Genomic DNA, 23,263 nt, shown 5'->3' with positions numbered 1-23,263 from the left:
AGCATAACTAACCTGATAGGTCAGAAACATATCTTACTGTATATGTAATTATCATGTTTCTGACCTAATCAGGTTAGTTATGATAATTACATGTACTGTAAGCCAAACATACTTACCACCACCTGGACGGTGTGATGGGGTGACCTTGTGTGTACATTGCCTGTCTGTTCTTCTTACCCCCTACAGTGTGGAACATGGTGGACAGTACGCAATAAAACACGGGCTTAGAAAATGTGAGTGTTGACTACTGTGAAGAAAATCCCTGTTGGGATTATTTCAAGTTGACTCGAAGAAAGATCATTTATGTGGGTGTGGTTACACTAACGACCTCGCTCTGTTGGGATTATTTATTGGTGTGTTATGATCATTCAACAAATCTGACTGGACCTTTTCCCTCTTTAATACCGAGAAACATTATCATTCTGATGGGGTCCTTTAATACCTAGAAACATTATCATTCTGATTGGGTCCTTTAATACCTAGAAACATTATCATTCTGATGGGGCTCTTTAATACCTAGAAACATTATCATTCTGATGGGGCTCTTTAATACCTAGAAACATTATCATTCTGATGGGGTCCTTTAATACCTAGAAACATTATCATTCTGATGGGGTCCTTTAATACCTAGAAACATTATCATTCTGATGGGGCTCTTTAATACCTAGAAACATTATCATTCTGATGGGGGTCCTTTAATACCTAGAAACATTATCATTCTGATGGGGTCCTTTAATACCTAGAAACATTATAATTCTGATGGGGTCCTTTAATACCTAGAAACATTATAATTCTGATGGGGCTCTTTAATACCTAGAAACTTTATCATTCTGATGGGGCTCTTTAATACCTAGAAACATTATCATTCTGATGGGGGTCCTTTAATACATAGAAACATTATCATTCTGATGGGGGTCCTTTAATACCTAGAAACATTATCATTCTGATGGGGCTCTTTAATACCTAGAAACATTATCATTCTGATGGGGCTCTTTAATACCTAGAAACATTTAACATTGTGATATGATGATGATTTGTAATATATTGTGTCCTGGTCTCTCCCATCAGATGGCTGTGTGCTCACACTGGACCCAAACACAGCACACAGAAACCTCTCTCTGTCTGAGGAGAATAGAAAGGTGACATGGGGGACAGAGGAGCAGCCGTATCCTGATCACCCGGAGAGATTTCAGGATTTCGACCAGGTGCTGTGTAGAGAGGGTCTGTCTGGGCTCTGTTACTGGGAGGTAGAGTGGAGTGGGAGAGGGGCTCATATCGGCGTGACATATAAAGGAATCAATAGGTCAGGAAGGGGTGATGACAGTGGGCTTGGACCTTGTGACAAAGCTTGGTGTCTGGTCTGTTGTGATGACCATTACATGGCCTGGATCAATAATAAGCTCACTACCATACCTTCCCCCTCCTCGCCCCCCTCCAACAGAGTAGGACTGTATCTGGACTGGCCAGCCGGCACTATGTCTTTCTACAAGGTCTGTTCTGACACACTGACTCACCTGTACACATTCTACACCACATTTACTGAGCCCCTCTACCCAGGGTTGTTTGTTTGGTGTTACTCCTCAGTGTCCCTGTGTCAGGTGGTGGCCCCTGTGTCAAAAACACAACATGATGTTTCACTCTGATCCTGGTCCTGTTCAGTAGTAGGAGACGCTGTGTCGCGTCGTGCCAACGTGATGTTTCACTCTGATCCTGGTCCTGTTCAGTAGTAGGAGACGCTGTGTCGCGTCGTGCCAACATGATGTTTCACTCTGATCCTGGTCCTGTTCAGTAGTAGGAGACGCTGTGTCGCGTCGTGCCAACATGATGTTTCACTCTGATCCTGGTCCTGTTCAGTAGTAGGAGACGCTGTGTCGCGTCGTGCCAACATGATGTTTCACTCTGATCCTGGTCCTGTTCAGTAGTAGGAGACGCTGTGTCGCGTCGTGCCAACTTGATGTTTCACTCTGATCCTGGTCCTGTTCAGTAGTAGGAGACGCTGTGTCGCGTCGTGCCAACATGATGTTTCACTCTGATCCTGGTCCTGTTCAGTAGTAGGAGACGCTGTGTCGCGTCGTGCCAACATGATGTTTCACTCTGATCCTGGTCCTGTTCAGTAGTAGGAGACGCTGTGTCGCGTCGTGCCAACATGATGTTTCACTCTGATCCTGGTCCTGTTCAGTAGTAGGAGACGCTGTGTCGTGTCGTGCCAACATGATGTTTCACTCTGATCCTGGTCCTGTTCAGTAGTAGGAGACGCTGTGTCGCGTCGTGCCAACGTGATGTTTCAGTCTGATCCTGGTCCTGTTCAGTAGTAGGAGACGCTGTGTCGCGTCGTGCCAACGTGATGTTTCAGTCTGATCCTGGTCCTGTTCAGTAGTAGGAGACGCTGTGTCGCGTCGTGCCAACGTGATGTTTCACTCTGATCCTGGTCCTGTTCAGTAGTAGGAGACGCTGTGTCGCGTCGTGCCAACGTGATGTTTCACTCTGATCCTGGTCCTGTTCAGTAGTAGGAGACGCTGTGTCGCGTCGTGCCAACGTGATGTTTCACTCTGATCCTGGTCCTGTTCAGTAGTAGGAGACGCTGTGTCGCGTCGTGCCAACGTGATGTTTCACTCTGATCCTGGTCCTGTTCAGTAGTAGGAGACGCTGTGTCGCGTCGTGCCAACGTGATGTTTCACTCTGATCCTGGTCCTGTTCAGTAGTAGGAGACGCTGTGTCGCGTCGTGCCAACGTGATGTTTCAGTCTGATCCTGGTCCTGTTCAGTAGTAGGAGACGCTGTGTCGCGTCGTGCCAACTTGATGTTTCACTCTGATCCTGGTCCTGTTCAGTAGTAGGAGACGCTGTGTCGCGTCGTGCCAACTTGATGTTTCACTCTGATCCTGGTCCTGTTCAGTAGTAGGAGACGCTGTGTCGCGTCGTGCCAACGTGATGTTTCACTCTGATCCTGGTCCTGTTCAGTAGTAGGAGACGCTGTGTCGCGTCGTGCCAACGTGATGTTTCACTCTGATCCTGGTCCTGTTCAGTAGTAGGAGACGCTGTGTCGCGTCGTGCCAACTTGATGTTTCACTCTGATCCTGGTCCTGTTCAGTAGTAGGAGACGCTGTGTCGCGTCGTGCCAACATGATGTTTCACTCTGATCCTGGTCCTGTTCAGTAGTAGGAGACGCTGTGTCGCGTCGTGCCAACATGATGTTTCACTCTGATCCTGGTCCTGTTCAGTAGTAGGAGACGCTGTGTCGCGTCGTGCCAACATGATGTTTCACTCTGATCCTGGTCCTGTTCAGTAGTAGGAGACGCTGTGTCGTGTCGTGCCAACATGATGTTTCACTCTGATCCTGGTCCTGTTCAGTAGTAGGAGACGCTGTGTCGCGTCGTGCCAACGTGATGTTTCAGTCTGATCCTGGTCCTGTTCAGTAGTAGGAGACGCTGTGTCGCGTCGTGCCAACGTGATGTTTCAGTCTGATCCTGGTCCTGTTCAGTAGTAGGAGACGCTGTGTCGCGTCGTGCCAACGTGATGTTTCACTCTGATCCTGGTCCTGTTCAGTAGTAGGAGACGCTGTGTCGCGTCGTGCCAACGTGATGTTTCACTCTGATCCTGGTCCTGTTCAGTAGTAGGAGACGCTGTGTCGCGTCGTGCCAACGTGATGTTTCACTCTGATCCTGGTCCTGTTCAGTAGTAGGAGACGCTGTGTCGCGTCGTGCCAACGTGATGTTTCAGTCTGATCCTGGTCCTGTTCAGTAGTAGGAGACGCTGTGTCGCGTCGTGCCAACGTGATGTTTCACTCTGATCCTGGTCCTGTTCAGTAGTAGGAGACGCTGTGTCGCGTCGTGCCAACGTGATGTTTCACTCTGATCCTGGTCCTGTTCAGTAGTAGGAGACGCTGTGTCGCGTCGTGCCAACGTGATGTTTCACTCTGATCCTGGTCCTGTTCAGTAGTAGGAGACGCTGTGTCGCGTCGTGCCAACGTGATGTTTCACTCTGATCCTGGTCCTGTTCAGTAGTAGGAGACGCTGTGTCGCGTCGTGCCAACGTGATGTTTCACTCTGATCCTGGTCCTGTTCAGTAGTAGGAGACGCTGTGTCGCGTCGTGCCAACGTGATGTTTCACTCTGATCCTGGTCCTGTTCAGTAGTAGGAGACGCTGTGTCGCGTCGTGCCAACATGATGTTTCACTCTGATCCTGGTCCTGTTCAGTAGTAGGAGACGCTGGGCCTTATTGTTTAATTATAAAACGGCTCCCTGGGAGATCTGCAGTTTGACTGGTTTAAATGGTGTGTGAAGCCATTGATAATTCCCCTATTCCCACACATCATTTAGATGTAGTATCAGTTGTAATATAGATAGTTAGTATTGATTCTAGATGGTAATATTGGCCGTTCAGTCCTGTCTTGACCATATTACCACAAACCCCCTGAGGTGCCTTATTGCTATTATAAACGGGTTACTAATGTAATTAGAACAGTACAAATACATGTTTTTGTCATACCCGTGGAATACGGTCTGATATACCACGGCTGTCAGCCAATCAGCATTCAGGGCTCCAACCACCCAGTTGATTAACCTTTTATTGTACAATTCTGCTTCCGTGTGAACTAAACTACACAGAATGGAAATGACATGTCACAGATTTGACCTATGTGAAATGAAGATGATGGAATAAGAGTTTTAATTGTTTAAATGGTATTTGAATAAATACAATAAACTTAAGTTTGGCTAAAGTTTCTTCACTTTTATTCCTGCAACTGCACATGGAAATTAAAGGTAGACCTAATGTCACACGTTGTTTATGGAATAACCCTTTACACAAAGGTAAAATGTTAGAGCATTTAAATCAGAGTAAATGACCACAGTAATGTCAGCGGGTAGTTGTTGAAAGTTCCTGTCCAGACAGGATCCATTTAGAGACGACAGAGCAGGATAGCCTGTAAACTCTAAACTGACAGGATCCATTTAGAGACGACAGAGCAGGACAGCCTGTAAACTCTAACCCGGAGTTCCTGTCCAGACAGGATCCATTTAGAGAGGACAGAGCAGGATAGCCTGTAAACTCTAAACTAGAGTTCTTGTCCAGACAGGATCCATTTAGAGACGACAGAGCAGGATAGCCTGTAAACTCTAAACTAGAGTTCTTGTCCAGACAGGATCCATTTAGAGACGATAGCAGGATAGCCTGGGAACTCTAAACTAGAGTTCTTGTCCAGACAGGATCCATTTAGAGACGACAGAGCAGGACAGCCTGGGAACTCTAAACTAGAGTTCTTGTCCAGACAGGATCCATTTAGAGACGACAGAGCAGGACAGCCTGGGAACTCTAAACTAGAGTTCTTGTCCAGACAGGATCCATTTAGAGACGACAGAGCAGGACAGCCTGGGAACTCTAAACTAGAGTTCTTGTCCAGACAGGATCCATTTAGAGACGACAGAGCAGGACAGCCTGGGAACTCTAAACTAGAGTGAGGAAAGTACTTCAGAACAATAATCTAACTGAACAAAGACTAAAGACCTGATGTGTCAAGATCTATGTGCTGCCTCATGGTAGACTGGACAGAAAGCAACATATCCTGAAAACACTACACATGCTATTTTCTCTGTTTAGAAAGAAAGTTGACCAGTCTCTCTTGGTCTCTCCTCACCACAGACCCTACAGGAGGTAGTCTCCTCCCTGTCCTCACCACAGACCCTACAGGAGGTAGTCTCCTCCCTGTCCTCACCACAGACCCTACATGAGGTAGTCTCCTCCCTGTCCTTACCACAGACCCTACAGGAGGTAGTCTCCTCCCTGTCCTCACCACAGACCCTACATGAGGTAGTCTCCTCCCTGTCCTCACCACAGACTCTACAGGAGGTAGTCGCGGATTCGATCTTGCAACCTTTCGGTTACTAGTCCAACGCTCTAACCACTAGGCTTCCTGCCAACCCAATACCAGGACTAGAGTGTTCAAATATAGATCTGAACATGATTTTTATTCACCATTATTCTGATGAAATGCAACAAGATATTTTCACTTCAGAGAACCATCTGGAAGATTATTGGGCCAGTCAAACTATGGTTACCAGTCCTGTAGGTTTTCAGTCCAACCCTAATTTAACACACCTGATTCTACTAATAAGCTGCTCAACAAGACCTTAACTAGCTGAATCAGATATGCTAAATTAGGGTTGGACTGACAACCTACAGGACAGTAGATCTCCAGGAAGAGGGTTGGGCCGCCCTGGTGTAGATGAAGGGGAGGAGACATGTTAAAGAAGGATTTTTAAGCCTTGAGACAATTGAAACCATGGATTGTGAATGGACAAGACAAAAGATTTAAACAGGGTATGGTAGTAGGTGCCAGGAATGGTCCACCACCCAAAGGACATCCAGCCAACTTGACAACTGTGTGAAGCATTGGAATGATCATGTTCCACAGGGATGCTGGCCCGTGTTCGACACCTCGTAGAGTCCATGTCACGACAAATTGAGGCTGTTCTGAGGGCTGAGCAACTCAATATTAGGAAGGTTTTCCTAATGTTCTGTTCAGTGTATATCCCTTGGCCGGTCATTCTTTTCTGATGTTTATAATTTCATTGTCCATGTGTGGGCTACAAGTCAAATTTACTCAACAGTAGTGGTTTATAAGGAATACTGCTTTATGTACGAATTCAAACGTTACCAAGGGGCGTTGAATATAACGTCTCTATGCAAGTTATTTACCTCGCTTGAATGAGGTGTTAATGGATGATTCTGAAAAATGTCATTTCAGCTTTTTACCAGCAGGGGGAGGCAGAACACAGCAGCGCCTATTGCAGTAGAGTAGACACTTTCTTCAGGGAGAACTAGACAGTTACTGATTCTGCAATGATTTAATGACGTTGCCATAAATACATGTCTTTAATATGAGATATCAAAAACTTAAGGAAAACAAATTCCTCAGCACTAGTAGAACAGGACACATTTAATACTTCTCTCACAACCCACACTAAGACCCCTGTGGAGGGGAAAGCCATGACAACCCAGATCACTGTGGAGGGGAACGCCATGACAACCCAGATCACTGTGGAGGGGAAAGCCATGACAACCCAGACCACTGTGGAGGGGAACGCCATGACAACCCAGATCACTGTGGAGGGGAAAGCCATGACAACCCAGACCACTGTGGAGGGGAAAGCCATGACAACCCAGACCACTGTGGAGGGGAACGCCATGACAACCCAGATCACTGTGGAGGGGAAAGCCATGACAACCCAGATCACTGTGGAGGGGAAAGCCATGACAACCCAGACCACTGTGGAGGGGAAAGCCATGACAACCCAGACCACTGTGGAGGGGAAAGCCATGACAACCCAGACCACTGTGGAGGGGAAAGCCATGACAACCCAGACCACTGTGGAGGGGAAAGCCATGACAACCCAGACCACTGTGGAGGGGAAAGCCATGACAACCCAGACCACTGTGGAGGGGAAAGCCATGACAACCCAGACCACTGTGGAGGGGAAAGCCATGACAACCCAGACCACTGTGGAGGGGAAAGCCATGACAACCCAGACCACTGTGGAGGGGAAAGCCATGACAACCCAGACCACTGTGGAGGGGAACGCCATGGCAACCCAGATCACTGTGGAGGGGAAAGCCATGACAACCCAGACCACTGTGGAGGGGAACGCCATGACAACCCAGACCACTGTGGAGGGGAAAGCCATGATGGCTAGAAGTACTAGATTGGAGGCTTGTCAGGTGGGGTAAGGTTTAAAGACAAAAACAGGGTTGAAAGAACTAGAATCACAGCAAACCAAATACATGTTAGCCCATATAAATCAAAACCTGGTTTTAATATCATTCAAAAGGTCTCTTCAGCACTCCAATAGCATAAACGACAGCCTTAAATGTTTAAAACTTCAGTTAGTTGGCTTGCCTAGGTCGAGACTTGAGAAAGTAGCAGTGTTTTAGTGTTATCTTGTGGCCCAAATGGCAATTTGTCGTCAGGGGCAATGGATATGGATGGGGCTAGACAAGAGAACAGGTTGTCATCAGGGACAATGGATATGGATGGGGCTAGACAAGAGAACAGGTTGTCATCAGGGGTAATGGATATGGATGGGGCTAGACAAGAGAACAGGTTGTCATCAGGGGCAATGGATATGGATGGGACTAGACAAGAGAACAGGTTGTCATCAGGGGCAATGGATATGGATGGGACTAGACAAGAGAACAGGTTGTCATCAGGGGCAATGGATATGGATGGGGCTAGACAAGAGAACAGGTTGTCATCAGGGACAATGGATATGGATGGGGCTAGACAAGAGAACAGGTTGAGGCATGTTTCCTGAAGATTTAAATATAAAGTCGTCCCCCTAGCAACTACTACCCACTCGCTCTCTTGTCGACAACAAACGTCTCTTTCTACCGGTGAACTTTAGTGAGACATTTGACTTTCACGTATCTTAAACCCATGTCATTACAGATACAATTATAAAAGACTATCATCTGTGCAGAATAGAGGGAAGACAAGGTGAAAATAAACAAAGAAAAATCAATATACATATCTGTTCATTTGATAGACATTCTTTATTCAATGAAAATAATAAAATATATTGAATATATCACCACTAAGAGAATTTGAAAAACTAGAAAGGCTATTTGACTGAACACTAGAAATCAATCCCAAATCAACACAACAGGCACCTTGTTTGATAGAGACAACAAACTCTGTTCATAAATAAAACCACTTCCAAATAAACAAATTAAAACATATTATTTATTCATTCAGGATTGAAGTTGTTTTGGGATCAGGGAGTTGTGTAGCTATGGGTTACATCCTATTCCCTATGTAGTGCACTACTTTAGACCAGAGTCCTATGGGCCATGGTTGAAAGTAGTGCACTACATAGGGAATGTACAGTCTAGCCGATAGCCGTCCTCAGCTGAGATAAATTAGGACGACAGACTGGATAGGCTCCCTGCAGACAGGACACAGCTTGTTCCTCTTCTTCAGTTTCCTGGCGCAGGTGTAACAGGCCATGAGGTGTCCGGTGCGTCCGTGTACGATGCAGCCGTTCTTGGGCCTGGTCTGACAGATGACGCAGGGCTCCAGGCAGCTGGCGGGGAGGTGAGCCTCCAGGCTGTTGAAACGCTCCAGGTCTGGTACCATCACTTCTTGGCTGAAGGGGGCGCTAGAGGACGAGCCTGAGCCTACACCATTGGAGTTCGAAGAAGAGGTGGAGGGCTGGGAGGAGCAGGCCGAGTCTTGGGAATCGGGGCCAGAGACGGACACCAAGTCCTGGGAGTCTTTGAGGAGGGGAAGGGGGGACTTGGCTCTCTTCCCATCTGGGACATCCAGTCCTTCGGTCTCGTCGGGCTCTGTCGGGGCTGGGGAAGGCTTGGGGGGTAAGGGTTTGAGGGTGGTGGTAGCAGAGTTGCTGTCAGACTCGGGAAACCAATCCATTCTTAGTGTCCAGCAGCGGTTACAGTTACGGGGGAGGGGAGGGTTCAACTCCTCACACTTTGAGCACTTCCAGTAGTCCTGAAACAACACCACTAGATTAGACCACAGACAACACTAGATTAGACCACAGACAGCACCGCTAGATTAGACCACAGACAACACTAGATGACACCACTAGATTAGACCACAGCACCGCTAGATTAGACAACAGGCAGCACCGCTAGATTAGACAACAGGCAACACCGCTAGATTAGACAACACCGCTAGATTAGACGACAGACAACACCGCTAGATTAGACGACAGACAACACCGCTAGATTAGACAACAGACAACACCGCTAGATTAGACAACAGGCACCACCGCTAGATTAGGCAACACCGCTAGATTAGACAACAGGCAACACTGCTAGATTAGACAACACCGCTAGATTAGACAACACCGCTAGATTAGACAACACCGCTAGATTAGACAACAGCGCTAGATTAGACAACACCGCTAGATTAGGCAACACCGCTAGATTAGACAACAAGCACCACCGCTAGATTAGACCACAGGCACCACCGCTAGATTAGACCACAGGCACCACCGCTAGATTAGACCACAGGCAACACCGCTAGATTAGACCACAGGCACCACCGCTAGATTAGACCACAGGCACCACCGCTAGATTAGACCACAGGCACCACCGCTAGATCAGACCACAGGCACCACCGCTAGATCAGACCACAGGCACCACCGCTAGATTAGACCACAGGCACTAACCAACCAGAACATTGGTAGCGAGTGACAAAAAAACAGCTAAGCAGCTTGTTGGACAATCAGAATTGTGAGAAATGATCTGTTGTATCCTTGTGTTGATTAGATTTGTTTTATCATGGGTAATATGAAACATACTGCTTCCGTGATTTCAGTGTCGTCATCGAACGAGTCCTCCTCCTCTGCTTCAAAGATGGTGACTTCATACACCTGTGAGAGAACAACAAGAGAGACACAGGGAGTCAACAGCTGCAGTTTGACCCCAGGACACTAGAGGGAGCTTTTTGAAATGAAAAACACACACACCAATGTTTCCTCGGGGGGTCCGGGAGCATGCCCCCCCGTGATAATTTTTAGAACCACTGAAAAGGTCTGCTTTTTGTTGTTGTGGTGGTGCACCACAGCTAAATAAATGCAGCGGAAACACAGACACAGTTGAAAAGACAGTGAGCCGAGACCTCGTCCTCTCCAGACACTGAAGCTTCTTCGGGATCGCTGTAGGCATCCGAGTCGATGGACTCCACCTCAAACTCCACGCTGAAGTTATCAGAGTCTGAGTCCAGATCCTGGCTCAGAACATCGTCACACACGTCACTGACCAATGAACCTACTTCCTGTTGAGAGAGACAAAGAGAGAGAGAGCTCAGTAACATGGGACTTACACAGCTGCCGATTAGATTTACAAATTACAATCATCATTTTTTTACTCAGAATCTAAAGTACTGAACAAACCGATGTCACACACTAGACGTGAAACATTTCGTCTGACCATTATGTGTAGGAATTAATCATCTCATTCCTTCACCTGTATCATTTTGTAACCCAGCAGGTATTCTCTAGTTTAGGATCTCACCCTCCTTTTATTTAGGATTGGTGAAACTACAGTTTGACAGGGTAAATAGTTGTACTGCAGTAGGCTCGCCCACAGAGTTACAGGAGGCTACTCACAGTGTTACTGTGTGAGTCTGAAGACTCGCTGCTCCTACGGTCTCGTCTCAGGCCTCCAATCACACACCAGGACATGCTGTCGTCAAAGGTCAGAGAAAAGCTGTCTGACCTATGTCTCTTCCTGGACTCACACCCGTCCTCCTCTTGTGTCGATGATGTCCCATCTGGAATAGAACAGAGGGGTGAGCAGTGGTTTTAGTCAGGTTGACACATCAAATACCACTGTTAACAATGTCTTTCAAATAAACCATTTCTCCTCTGATGCCAATAGAGAAGAATATTGTGCATCCAATCACTCTTGTTGACATAGTGAAACATACTGATAGTCTTCAACAAAGCTGTTTCTCCCTTGATGACAATGAATATGTGATGTTCACAAGACATCAAGGATTTGTTTATAGCCGTATATGTGTACTGGGCCCTGAGGTACGACCAGTAGCTAAGAGCAATAAAACCCCAGTCCTTAAAATGGTCCAGTTCAATCCATCAGGCTAGGACTGTTGTGGATTCCCCCCTGGTCCGTTAGGAACAAGCATGTCTTTGTGATGTCTGTGTGTGGATGCCGTCAGGCTGCTTTGGGCCTGAAGAGACTCATTGTGAGGAGAAGTCATCTGAAAACATTCTCCACAGCCTCCAGACCAGAGCGTTCCTACGGTCTGATAGCCGGTCCTCCGGACCAGAGCGTTCCCACGGTCTGATAGCCGGTCCTCCGGACCAGAGCGTTCCCACGGTCTGATAGCCGGTCCTCCGGACCAGAGCGTTCCTACGGTCTGATAGCCGGTCCTCCGGACCAGAGCGTTCCCACGGTCTGATAGCCGGTCCTCCGGACCAGAGCGTCCCCACGGTCTGATAGCCGGTCCTCCGGACCAGAGCGTTCCCACGGTCTGATAGCCGGTCCTCCGGACCAGAGCGTTCCCACGGTCTGATAGCCGGTCCTCCGGACCAGAGCGTTCCCACGGTCTGATAGCCGGTCCTCCGGACCAGAGCGTTCCCACGGTCTGATAGCCGGTCCTCCGGACCAGAGCGTTCCTACGGTCTGATAGCCGGTCCTCCGGACCAGAGCGTTCCTACGGTCTGATAGCCGGTCCTCCGGACCAGAGCGTTCCCACGGTCTGATAGCCGGTCCTCCGGACCAGAGCGTTCCCACGGTCTGATAGCCGGTCCTCCGGACCAGAGCGTTCCCACGGTCTGATAGCCGGTCCTCCGGACCAGAGCGTTCCCACGGTCTGATAGCCGGTCCTCCGGACCAGAGCGTTCCCACGGTCCGATAGCCGGTCCTCCGGACCAGAGCGTTCCCACGGTCTGATAGCCGGTCCTCCGGACCAGAGCGTTCCCACGGTCTGATAGCCGGTCCTCCGGACCAGAGCGTTCCCACGGTCTGATAGCCGGTCCTCCGGACCAGAGCGTTCCCACGGTCTGATAGCCGGTCCTCCGGACCAGAGCGTTCCCACGGTCTGATAGCCGGTCCTCCGGACCAGAGCGTTCCCACGGTCTGATAGCCGGTCCTCCGGACCAGAGCGTTCCTACGGTCCGATAGCCGGTCCTCCGGACCAGAGCGTTCCCACGGTCTGATAGCCGGTCCTCCGGACCAGAGCGTTCCTACGGTCTGATAGCTGATCTTATCCCACACAGAGATAACATCTCAGACCACCACGTCTGCCTGCCTGGCTACAGATGGCCAGAACACCCCTGTCAAGAAGGACAAGTCTGGACGGACCCATTAAAAGTGACTGTGGTTCTATGCTTTGATGCATCCATAACTCAGTCTTTGCTTGCCCAACAGACTTGACAGGGCAACACATGAAGCCATGCGGTCTGACATGACAGTTTTTCTCCAGGAGAACGTTACAGCACAGATCCACATGAGCAGGACTGGTGTAGTTAGTAGGTGTAGACTTATGTACACACTGCTGGAGTACTCCAACGGACAGACAGACAGACAGGCAGACAGACAGGCAGACAGACAGACAGGCAGACAGACAGGCAGACAGGCAGACAGACAGGCAGACAGACAGACAGGCACTCACCAGGGTCACTCCTCCTCCTCCTGCGTTCTGAGGTAGATGATGAATGACAGTCTGAGTCTGTCTCCTGTAAACAGATTAAACAGGAGGAACCGTTAGAGAAATCAACCAGTGAACCAGGACACTGAGGGAGTCTGTCTATAAAACTCACTCAGGCACATCTACCACTTAAAACGACATCACAGGAAAAACCGCATCAGAAGCTCCAAGGGAGACCGTCTTGGAACACGTGCCAGTATAAACATCACTCTGCAACACAACTAAAGTTGTTTCAACTTGAGGTTGAGTATGTTTATGTCTGTGACACAGAGCTAGGCAATTAGTTTGATCGCAAGCATTTTCGCTAAACACGTGTGTGTGACCAATAACATTTGATTTGATTTACAGTCTGTTTGTAACTCTTTAAAATGCAGGGTGATGGAGAAGTCTTTCTCCCTACATTCATTTAGTAACGGTGGCCCACCGCTAAACAACAATTTTTGAGACCGGTTGTAAACCAAGGTTTCTAGAACCTTTCTGCTGCTCTCTTAGGTGGTTTAACTAAGGGAAAGCAGTGGTGAAAAATACACAATTGAAAGATGTGAGAAAAGTCTGGTAAGCAGACTCCACATCGATCTAAATATTTCCCCCCATGAAATACCATCAAACAACATGTTAAAGTGCTCGCAATTACTTTTGTTAAATAGTCTCCATTTAAAAATGCTACAAATCATTCCTTCTGTTCATTTCCAACTGCCAAAGAGAAGTGGAAAATTACAAAGTGGTCAGAACGCATCGGAGTAGGATTCTATTGCATTGACAGGCACGACACAGGCATAACCAATCAGAGCTGTAGTAGACCTATATGCAAATAGACCATTGCCATATATGGATCTGTGCCATTGACTGGACTGTTTTTACAGCATGAGCGGTCGTGAGTAGATGAGCTTGTTTTGAAATCAAAGCGAGAGCGACTTGTGCACATTTGCTAGTTAGTGAGTTATTAGCCCAGTTATAGATAACTTGTAGTCAGCAATGGGGAAGTGATCGCTTCCAACAAGAGCACAAAACGTATACATTTCTAGACAGCTTTGAAACACAAGTCAGGTAAAAAGCTTTTTTGTCGTCTTAAAGGGGCAGTATTGTATTTTGAGACAGGTTTGAATAAGCTAAGTAGCCAATAGGCAGAGGGTAGCATCATTTGTCTGATTCTCTGTAATAATGGTATGGGAATAATGCTGCATTTTATTTTGTAAAGTGGTTTCTTGCATCAAACACAATATTCAGTCACCTCCTTGTCTGAAGGACAAGTGGATAAACAGGTTCATGTCAAGCCCAGCATGTTTTTTTTTTCTCACAAGTCTCATGGAATGTAGGTCTACATTGAACACCACACATTGGCTGCTACTGTCAGCTGAAAGATATAACAGCTATTTCCATATTAAAATGTTACGGGATTAATTCTCTCCATTGTTTTTGATGGTAGGCCACTCTGGTAGGCCTACATTATGATCAAATAGCCACAGCAGCCTACTTGGCCACTGTTAAAACTAACTTAAAGCAGGTACAGCCTCAGTGTTTACAGTAAGCGCGTGCCGGGCGTTGAACAGGATTTTCACAACGTTCAAGTTTGTGCTCATCAGACCTGAAATTTTCTCAGTGATAAAAAACAGAGGGAACATTGTTTGGGGCGGTATGCAAATTGGAGTGGGTCTATGGCAGTGCTCTCCAACAGGTCGATAGCCAGCTACCAGTAGCTACCAGCTCACCTATGACTAGCTCGACAAACTATTCTGAAAGTACATGCAATTTTCACGTGTTCCACCGCAAACTGTCATAAACAGATTTCACAAGTATCAGACAGTAGCAGCTACTGTCTAGTCAATGCAACATTGACATTGTACCAGCTACTGTCTAGTCAATGCAACACTGACATTGTACCAGCTACTGTCTAGTCAATGCAACACTGACATTATCCCAGCTACTGTCTAGTCAATGCAACATTATCCCAGCTACTGTCTAGTCAATGCAACATTGACATTGTACCAGCTACTGTCTAGTCAATGCAACATTGACATTGTACCAGCTACTGTCTAGTCAATGCAACACTGACATTGTACCAGCTACTGTCTAGTCAATGCAACATTATCCCAGCTACTGTCTAGTCAATGCAACATTGACATTGTACCAGCTACTGTCTAGTCAATTCAACACTGACATTATCCCAGCTACTGTCTAGTCAATGCAACACTGACATTATCCCAGCTACTGTCTAGTCAATGCAACATTATCCCAGCTACTGTCTAGTCAATGCAACATTATCCCAGCTACTGTCTAGTCAATGCAACATTGACATTGTACCAGCCCTGGTTAGACACTAGTGGCTACAAAAGTTTCCTCAAGGGGCAGCCCGTAAAACTGGGTTGGAATTACAGAAAGAGCCCAGGGCAGATGAAGTTCTTGTCGGTTGAAATAAATTACAGCGGAAACAATTAATGGGATTTTTTTTATTTTTATTACGGCTAAATGACAAAATAGCAACGTTGTGTCGGAGCTTGTAAAACAGCTGCCATCCTGTACGGCAACATTATAGCAATGCCTCCGCTGGAACGTTTCAACCAACCACAAGCTCTGTTTTTCCCCCCTTGATTTAGTTTAATGTGTCTACCACAGAAATACAATGAATAGATGCTCTTTCTATGTGGTCTTCTTACCTTAGGCCCTCTATCCGGTTCACTCTGGCTCCTGGGTTCCGTGAAGACAGATTGGGATTCTAAAAGGAAAAAGAAACATCTTCATTTAAAAAATCAGAATAGACTACTTCTTCACTGGTCTTATCAGCCCAATACATAACGCAACATTGAACTGCCTAGCGTACAAATGGCTTTTTCAAAAGAGATGTTTCTAGTTGATATACTACAGGACAATACAAGTGACAAAAGGAAAGCTAAAAGTACCTTGATTTTTCACTGCTAGGAGATTTTGTGTGATCATAGCGAAGAGGACTCTGAAAGAACAAAACCCACAAGGCTAACATTAGCACACTGAAACGCTTTCACTACCAGACATCTCTCATTTGTTTAGCAAACAGAAGGCTGCTCATCAATTTCACTAACTTCCTTTTTGAACCATCAGTACACATCTGAAAAACACATGCAACAGGTGGCAGCATATTAAGTGGCTGTATTAGAGGACTAGAGGGTCTGTATTAGAGATTAGAGGCCAGAGGAGCTGTATTAGAGGACCAGAGGGGTTGTATTAGAGGCCAGAGTCTGTATTAGAGGACCAGAGTCTGTATTAGAGGACCAGAGGGTCTGTATTAGAGGACCAGAGGAGCTGTATTAGAGATTAGAGGCAGAGTCTGTATTAGAGGCCAGGGAGCTGTATTAGAGGACAGAGTCTGTATTAGAGCCTGTGTAGAGGAGCTGCATTAGAGGCTGTGTAGAGAGCCTGCATTAGAGCCTGTGTAGAGAGCCTGCATTAGAGCAACGCAAGCTGAGCAAACAGGGTGTGTGTTGGGGGTTTATTGTCCAAGCTGTGTGTGTTATTGTGTGAGTGGCCCTTTGATGGAGAATATGTCCACACCGTGCAGTGTGTGTCCTCACCGTGGTTCTTTAACAGAGAAGCTGTCCACTCCCAGTACAGCCCCCAGGGGGTCATCAGCACAGTGCACTATGTGTTGCTGCTTCATGTCATAAAGCTGTTTCTTCATGATGTACTGCCCCAGGTAGAATATCACCTGACAATAGACAGCACAGGGGTCAGAGGTCAACACCACACACACACACATACATACACACACACACACACACACATACATACATACATACATACATACATACATACATACATACATAAGAGAGAGAGAAACAGGGTACAGGCAGGGGTCAAGATGAGAGAGTAACAAGGGATACAGTCAAGGGTCAAGAGGAGAGAGAGCATAACAGGGGGTACAGGCAGAGGTCAAGAGAAGAAGCCTGGGAGTGTCTCAGGATAAGACTGCACCACCAATAGTTTTGTCTCAGTCTAGTAGATACCCTCCCTCCATACACTGATCCAGACAGTCCTGTCTCAGTCTAGTAGATACCCTCCCTCCATATACTGATCCAGACAGTCCTGTCTCAGTCTAGTTGATACCCTCCCTCCATATACTGATCCAGACAGTCCTGTCTCAGTCTAGTTGATACCCTCCCTCCATATACTGATCCAGACGGTCCTGTCTCAGTCTAGTTGATACCCTCCCTCCATATACTGACCCAGACAGTCCTGTCTCAGTCTAGTAGATACCCTCCTTCCATATACTGATCCAGACAGTCCTGTCTCAGTCTAGTAGATACCCTCCTTCCATATACTGATCCAGACAGTCCTGTCTCAGTCTAGTTGATACCCTCCCCCATATACTGATCCAGACAGTCCTGTCTCAGTCTAGTAGATACCCTCCCTCCATATACTGATCCAGACAGTCCTGTCTCAGTCTAGTTGATACCCTCCCTCCATATACTGATCCAGACAGTCCTGTCTCAGTCTAGTAGATACCCTCGCTCCATATACTGATCCAGACGGTCCTGTCTCAGTCTAGTAGATACCCTCCCTCCATATACTGATCCAGACAGTCCTGTCTCAGTCTAGTTGATATCCTCCCTCCATATACTGATCCAGACAGTCCTGTCTCAGTCTAGTAGATACCCTCCTTCCATATACTGATCCAGACAGTCCTGTCTCAGTCTAGTAGATACCCTCCCCCATATACTGATCCAGACAGTCCTGTCTCAGTCTAGTTGATACCCTCCCCCATATACTGATCCAGACAGTCCTGTCTCAGTCTAGTAGATACCCTCCCTCCATATACTGATCCAGACGGTCCTGTCTCAGTCTAGTAGATACCCTCCCTCCATATACTGATCCAGACAGTCCTGTCTCAGTCTAGTTGATACCCTCCCTCCATATACTGATCCAGACAGTCCTGTCTCAGTCTAGTAGATACCCTCCTTTCATATACTGATCCAGACAGTCCTGTCTCAGTCTAGTTGATACCCTCCCCCATATACTGATCCAGACAGTCCTGTCTCAGTCTAGTAGATACCCTCCCTCCATATACTGATCCAGACGGTCCTGTCTCAGTCTAGTTGATACCCTCCTTCCATATACTGATCCAGACAGTCCTGTCTCAGTCTAGTAGATACCCTCCCTCCATATACTGATCCAGACAGCTCTGTCTCAGTCTAGTAGATACCCTCCCTCCATATACTGATCCAGACAGTCCTGTCTCAGTCTAGTAGATACCCTCCCTCCATATACTGATCCAGACAGTCCTGTCTCAGTCTAGTTGATACCCTCCCTCCATATACTGATCCAGACAGTCCTGTCTCAGTCTAGTTGATACCCTCCCTCCATATACTGATCCACACAGTCCTGTCTCAGTCTAGTAGATACCCTCCCTCCATATACTGATCCAGACAGTCCTGTCTCAGTCTAGTAGATACCCTCCCTCCATATACTGATCCAGACAGTCCTGTCTCAGTCTAGTAGATACCCTCCCTCCATATACTGATCCAGACAGTCCTGTCTCAGTCTAGTAGATACCCTCCTTCCATATACTGATCCAGACAGTCCTGTCTCAGTCTAGTTGATACCCTCCCCCATATACTGATCCAGACAGTCCTGTCTCAGTCTAGTTGATACCCTCCCCCATATACTGATCCAGACAGTCCTGTTTCAGTCTAGTAGATACCCTCCCTCCATATACTGATCCAGACAGTCCTGTCTCAGTCTAGTTGATACACCTCATCCCATACTGATCCAGAGTATTCTGGGTCACAATTTAGACAGTCAACTGACAGACACATGATCATTGCACTGAGTAGAAGTATATGACTCCATCCAATATACTTCTCTAGCTGACAGGAGGCTATTGTGATAGACTGATCACTGCCATGAAGGTATCAGTTCCTTATGATAAAAGCAGATTACACAGACTGTAAACACATTTTCCAGCAATCAATGTGGACCAGTAAAACGCTCAGCACTCACATACACTCTATAAACTAAAGCATCAGAGGAGTGCCTCTCTCTCTCTCTCTCTCTCTCTCTCTCTCTCAGATAACTCTGTCTCCCTGATGAACAACAGAGGAAGGAGCCAAACACGGAGTCCCAGACTAGTTAGACATTCCAGAGGTCCGTTAGAACCCCAGTGAGTCAGAGTAGAAGTCAAGAGGTGGCTGAACGTTCTAACATTCTAACTAAGATAATCACCAGTCTCTATGACTCAGACTCCCACACAGACAGACCCCCTGACATGTCTCATCAAAGCTGTGTGACTTGTCCTCAAACCAAGGTGGTCTGCTAGCCAATCATAGCTCTTAAATGACAGTGCATTTGTATTCTAGTTTAGTAGACACTGCAATCAGTTCAATCAACTAAAGTAGGTAAAACAGTATACCAATAGGAAAACAATAGAACCAAGTCAAAAGCCATTCTAATTTTTGAGAGCATCTACCGTATGCAGTTTAGTTGATGAAAGCGACAATCAATAGTGAAACTAGTGTAAATCTAGCGATGCAGAGAATAATCCAGAAACACCTACACAATGTATATACCAGTAGTTTGGCTGCTAATGGCAAATTAAGAGTGACTTTCCCCCCTTAGAAATTAATATCCACTATTCTAGCAGTAAACCCTAAGATATACTGCAATTGGAAATTCAAAACATCAAATATTTAAATGTAAAAACTTAATGTAAAAAATGTGAGACTAGAAAATAATTACAGAAACTGAAAAGTCTGGGAGATAATGTCTATTGAGGATCTTAAAAGGTTTCCTCTGTCTGCTTCATGCAACAATAAGTTGATTAAGTAAAGTTAAGCCAAAGACTAGTGGTTCTATATCAGCAGGATATAGGAAACAAGACAGCCAGCTGTCAGGTCACTTCTTACCTCTTTCATGGTGAAAACATCTTTGTCTGCACCTGCCTGCTGTAATAAGATATGCAGTTTCTCTTTTGGTCGTACCTGTGAAAATACAGCACATAAACAAAATACATTATATTACATTCAATGTAACTGTAAACAAATATGACTTAAATAGTGTGATTAGAGAGAAAGCGATTTCAGTTAATACTTACAAGTTTGTCATTGTCCAACGTATTTATTTGGGAACTACTTCTATGCCATTCTGACATTCTCTCACAATTCTCTGCCATTCTGTCTTTCACCTGTCGAAGAGTTGAGGTAAAATACATGTTCATTTCCAAGTTAACATGCAATGCCTTGTAAAATTATACAATTACATACATGTCAAGACAATCTTTGGAAGACAAAAACTAGTTTACCTAAATAAATAAATAAATAGATAGAAGTACTAATGAGTAGATGTTTATTTACCCCCTTCATATTGTGTATCTAAAGTGCTTGAGGTCGGCTGGTAGCATTAGGAACCACTTCCCCGTCTCCCCCGGATTTAAATAGGCTCAGAGACATGTCAGGACTAGCACTGCTGCGGCTGGTGACGCTAGGATGCTATTGGACGCAGCCGCCGTATGGCTGAAACTAGATGACTAACCTCACCTAACATGTTCTAGCATGACGAGCACACCGCTTTGACTGGCCCACCTAGCGGCCACCCTGCGTCTGTACACCCGCCTCCGCCCTTAGTGCTGAGCTGGCCGCTACAGTTGGATATGCCCGGGCATGTCCCCGTTTACTACAGCCCTACATTGTGTAACTATCAGCTGTTTTACTGACATGGGCAGGGTTGGAGGAAGGGTGTCTCGACTGACTCGCTTAGCTATTGCTTTTCCAAACAAACAAAGAGCCATGCAAGTTGACAGGTGAACTATTGGACATGAAAACTGGTTGCCACTGGATATTAACGTTACCACCGTGGATATGAAATTACAAAGTACGGGATTAAAGCCAAAGTAACGATCTGTCACCAACATTAAGAGGGGTTTGACATCTGGACTCACTGATAACAATTCTTTATCTGATCTAACATTTGGTCATGAGTTTAGTTTTTCTGTTGCAGATATCCATCAATGTTATTCAATCGCATGAAAGAAACTGACCTGCGAAAAGTAACGTTACCTACACTTCAATCATCATCCTTTTATTGCTACCTAACCAAATGGGATAGTTTCCTATCAATCTGTCAACACACAATGAAGACAAACAGCTTGGAAAGACACACGACCCCGTTGTGGGGCTCTGGAAGCCAGTAAAGTAGACCAGTGTGCAATATTAGCAAGTTAGTATAGCTGATAACTTACATTAATAACATCGACGTTACAGTCAAATGTATTTAACATAGGCATCTAGCTAGATTCAATGTGTGGTATTTACAATACATGTTTTAACTAGCTAACCACTAACGTTACGCTGCACCGCCAAAATCAAACTGTTGAACGAGCAACTACTATAGTCCGGACGTTGACTAGCAAGTTGGTGTCGCTACCAGGCAGCGTTTTTTGATATATCTTCATGTGCATTTTGTTAGATGGGTAACTACAACACCACAGATAAACATATTTGACGACACTCTTGTTAGGTTAACATTACATTGCATGTTGAGCCGTTGTACTACTAGCTACCACAACTTCGCTACTATGTGTTGACGTCTAGCTATTCAACGTTAACTCCTTACTAGTAGTTTCCGTTTTAGCCATCAGGAAAACACGAGGATGAGAGGCCTTGTAGCATGTGGCTAATGCTATTAAAACTTTAGCTCTACAAATGAAGTTGTTGTACAAATTTCATGTCAAAATAACTCATAGTTAAACTATTATACACAATAGCTTGCATTTAAACGTTCATACCAATAGTTAAATAGATTTAGAGCACATTATTGGCTTCACTTACGTTACTTTCACAATCCAATAACTTGCTTCTAAAGTTAGCGAGGCAAACGAACGTTAATTTTGTCGCCCCTAGTGGCGGTTCCAAAGTAGGGCACGTGCACTGAAGATGAACCAGGTTGACTAATCAATCACAAGAAGAAGAAAAATATGTCCGTTTTTACAAGAAGAAGAAAATAGACTACATGCATGTGGGGAATGTTCAGAGTTTTATAGTGGAACAAACATGGGAACTATCTACGAACTCAGCCAATACTTGATTGGCTGGATCGATTCATCAATGCATTCTTTGCCTAATCATTGATTCAATCATCAGAGGGGAAATGGCATTGGTTGTTATTCAAATCACACAGTCAGTGTGAAGATTAAATCAATCACATTGAATTCATATAATAGACATGTTTCTGTATGTCTAGCTTTATAAGTGTATTCATCATCATTATCCCCTGAGAGAGGAATACATCAGTGTTCTTCTGTATCTTCACTCCAATATGGGTCAATCTCTTGACATGGCACTCGCTCGTTGAAACAGGGACATTGTGACTCTTCACATGGCTACTTGCTGACTCGGAAATCATTGCCTCCGTCTGCCAGAGACAAAAGTGTGTTTGTGTTACGTTCTGTTATTCTGCCAACCAGCTCTGCTCTGGGGCCATTTCTCAAGCGTAGGAGTGCTGATCTAGGATTCGTTTTGCCTTTTAGATCACAATGAATAAGATAACATGGACATGAGGGACCTGATCCTAGATCAGCAGTTCTACTCTGCCCCTGGTCTGGTCGGATGCTGAGACATGTCCTGGCTGTTCACACTTCATCATCATAGTGCCATGATGCTAGTCCTTATGATGCTAGTCCATGATGCTAGACCTTATGATGCTAGTCCATGATGCTAGACCTTATGATGCTAATCCATGATGCTAGTCCTTATGATGCTAGTCCTTATGATGCTAGACCTTATGATGCTAATCCATGATGCTAGTTCTTATAACGCTAGACCTTATGATGCTAGTCCATGATGCTAGACCTTATGATGCTAGTCCATGATGCTAGACCTTAATGATGTTAGTCCTTTTGATGCTAGTCCTTATGATGCTAGACCTTATGATGCCAGTTCTTATAATGCTAGACCTTATGATGCTAGTCCATGATGCTAGACCTTATGATGCTAGTCCTTTTGATGCTAGTCCTTATGATGCTAGACCTTATGATGCTTGTCCATGATACTTGTCCTTATGATGCTAGACCTTTATGCTAGTCCATATGAAGCTAGTCCATGATGCTAGAC

At 45.8% G+C, this 23,263-nt stretch overlaps 2 protein-coding genes and 1 long non-coding RNA gene across 4 annotated transcripts; 2 read left to right on the top strand and 1 right to left on the bottom strand.

The window, feature by feature from the left end:
* Positions 1 to 4,718, top strand: LOC115182961 (stonustoxin subunit beta-like). Its single transcript, XM_029744319.1, has 2 exons — positions 1 to 233; positions 1,069 to 4,718. The coding sequence occupies exons 1-2, from the start codon at positions 80 to 82 to the stop codon at positions 1,641 to 1,643; spliced, it is 729 nt and encodes a 242-aa protein (XP_029600179.1). The 5' UTR covers positions 1 to 79; the 3' UTR covers positions 1,644 to 4,718.
* A 3,257-nt stretch (positions 4,719 to 7,975) lies between these two features.
* Positions 7,976 to 8,504, top strand: LOC115182931 (uncharacterized). The gene is made up of 2 exons (XR_003873916.1): positions 7,976 to 8,240; positions 8,289 to 8,504. It is a non-coding gene; the product is annotated as an uncharacterized LOC115182931 (long non-coding RNA).
* A 25-nt stretch (positions 8,505 to 8,529) lies between these two features.
* Positions 8,530 to 22,184, bottom strand: LOC115182930 (E3 ubiquitin-protein ligase Mdm2-like). Of its 2 annotated transcripts, none has more exons than XM_029744277.1 (11): positions 21,983 to 22,184; positions 20,251 to 20,340; positions 20,063 to 20,137; positions 16,736 to 16,869; positions 16,088 to 16,137; positions 15,845 to 15,903; positions 13,155 to 13,218; positions 11,128 to 11,291; positions 10,638 to 10,793; positions 10,318 to 10,389; positions 8,530 to 9,500 (listed from the first exon to the last, which is right to left on the bottom strand). In XM_029744277.1, the coding sequence occupies exons 2-11, from the start codon at positions 20,326 to 20,328 to the stop codon at positions 8,898 to 8,900; spliced, it is 1,455 nt and encodes a 484-aa protein (XP_029600137.1). In that variant the 5' UTR covers positions 20,329 to 20,340; positions 21,983 to 22,184; the 3' UTR covers positions 8,530 to 8,897. The 2 variants fall into 2 exon arrangements, with proteins under 2 accessions (XP_029600137.1, XP_029600136.1); XM_029744276.1 differs by lacking the exon at positions 21,983 to 22,184 and adding an exon at positions 20,510 to 20,697.
* Positions 22,185 to 23,263: the final 1,079 nt, after the last annotated feature.

The sequence above is a fragment of the Salmo trutta genome, unplaced genomic scaffold, assembly GCF_901001165.1.
Source record: "Salmo trutta unplaced genomic scaffold, fSalTru1.1, whole genome shotgun sequence".
NCBI classification, from domain to species: domain Eukaryota; kingdom Metazoa; phylum Chordata; class Actinopteri; order Salmoniformes; family Salmonidae; genus Salmo; species Salmo trutta.
The sequence above is the reverse complement of the archived record's forward strand: the minus strand, read 5'-3'. Positions and strand labels throughout refer to the sequence as shown.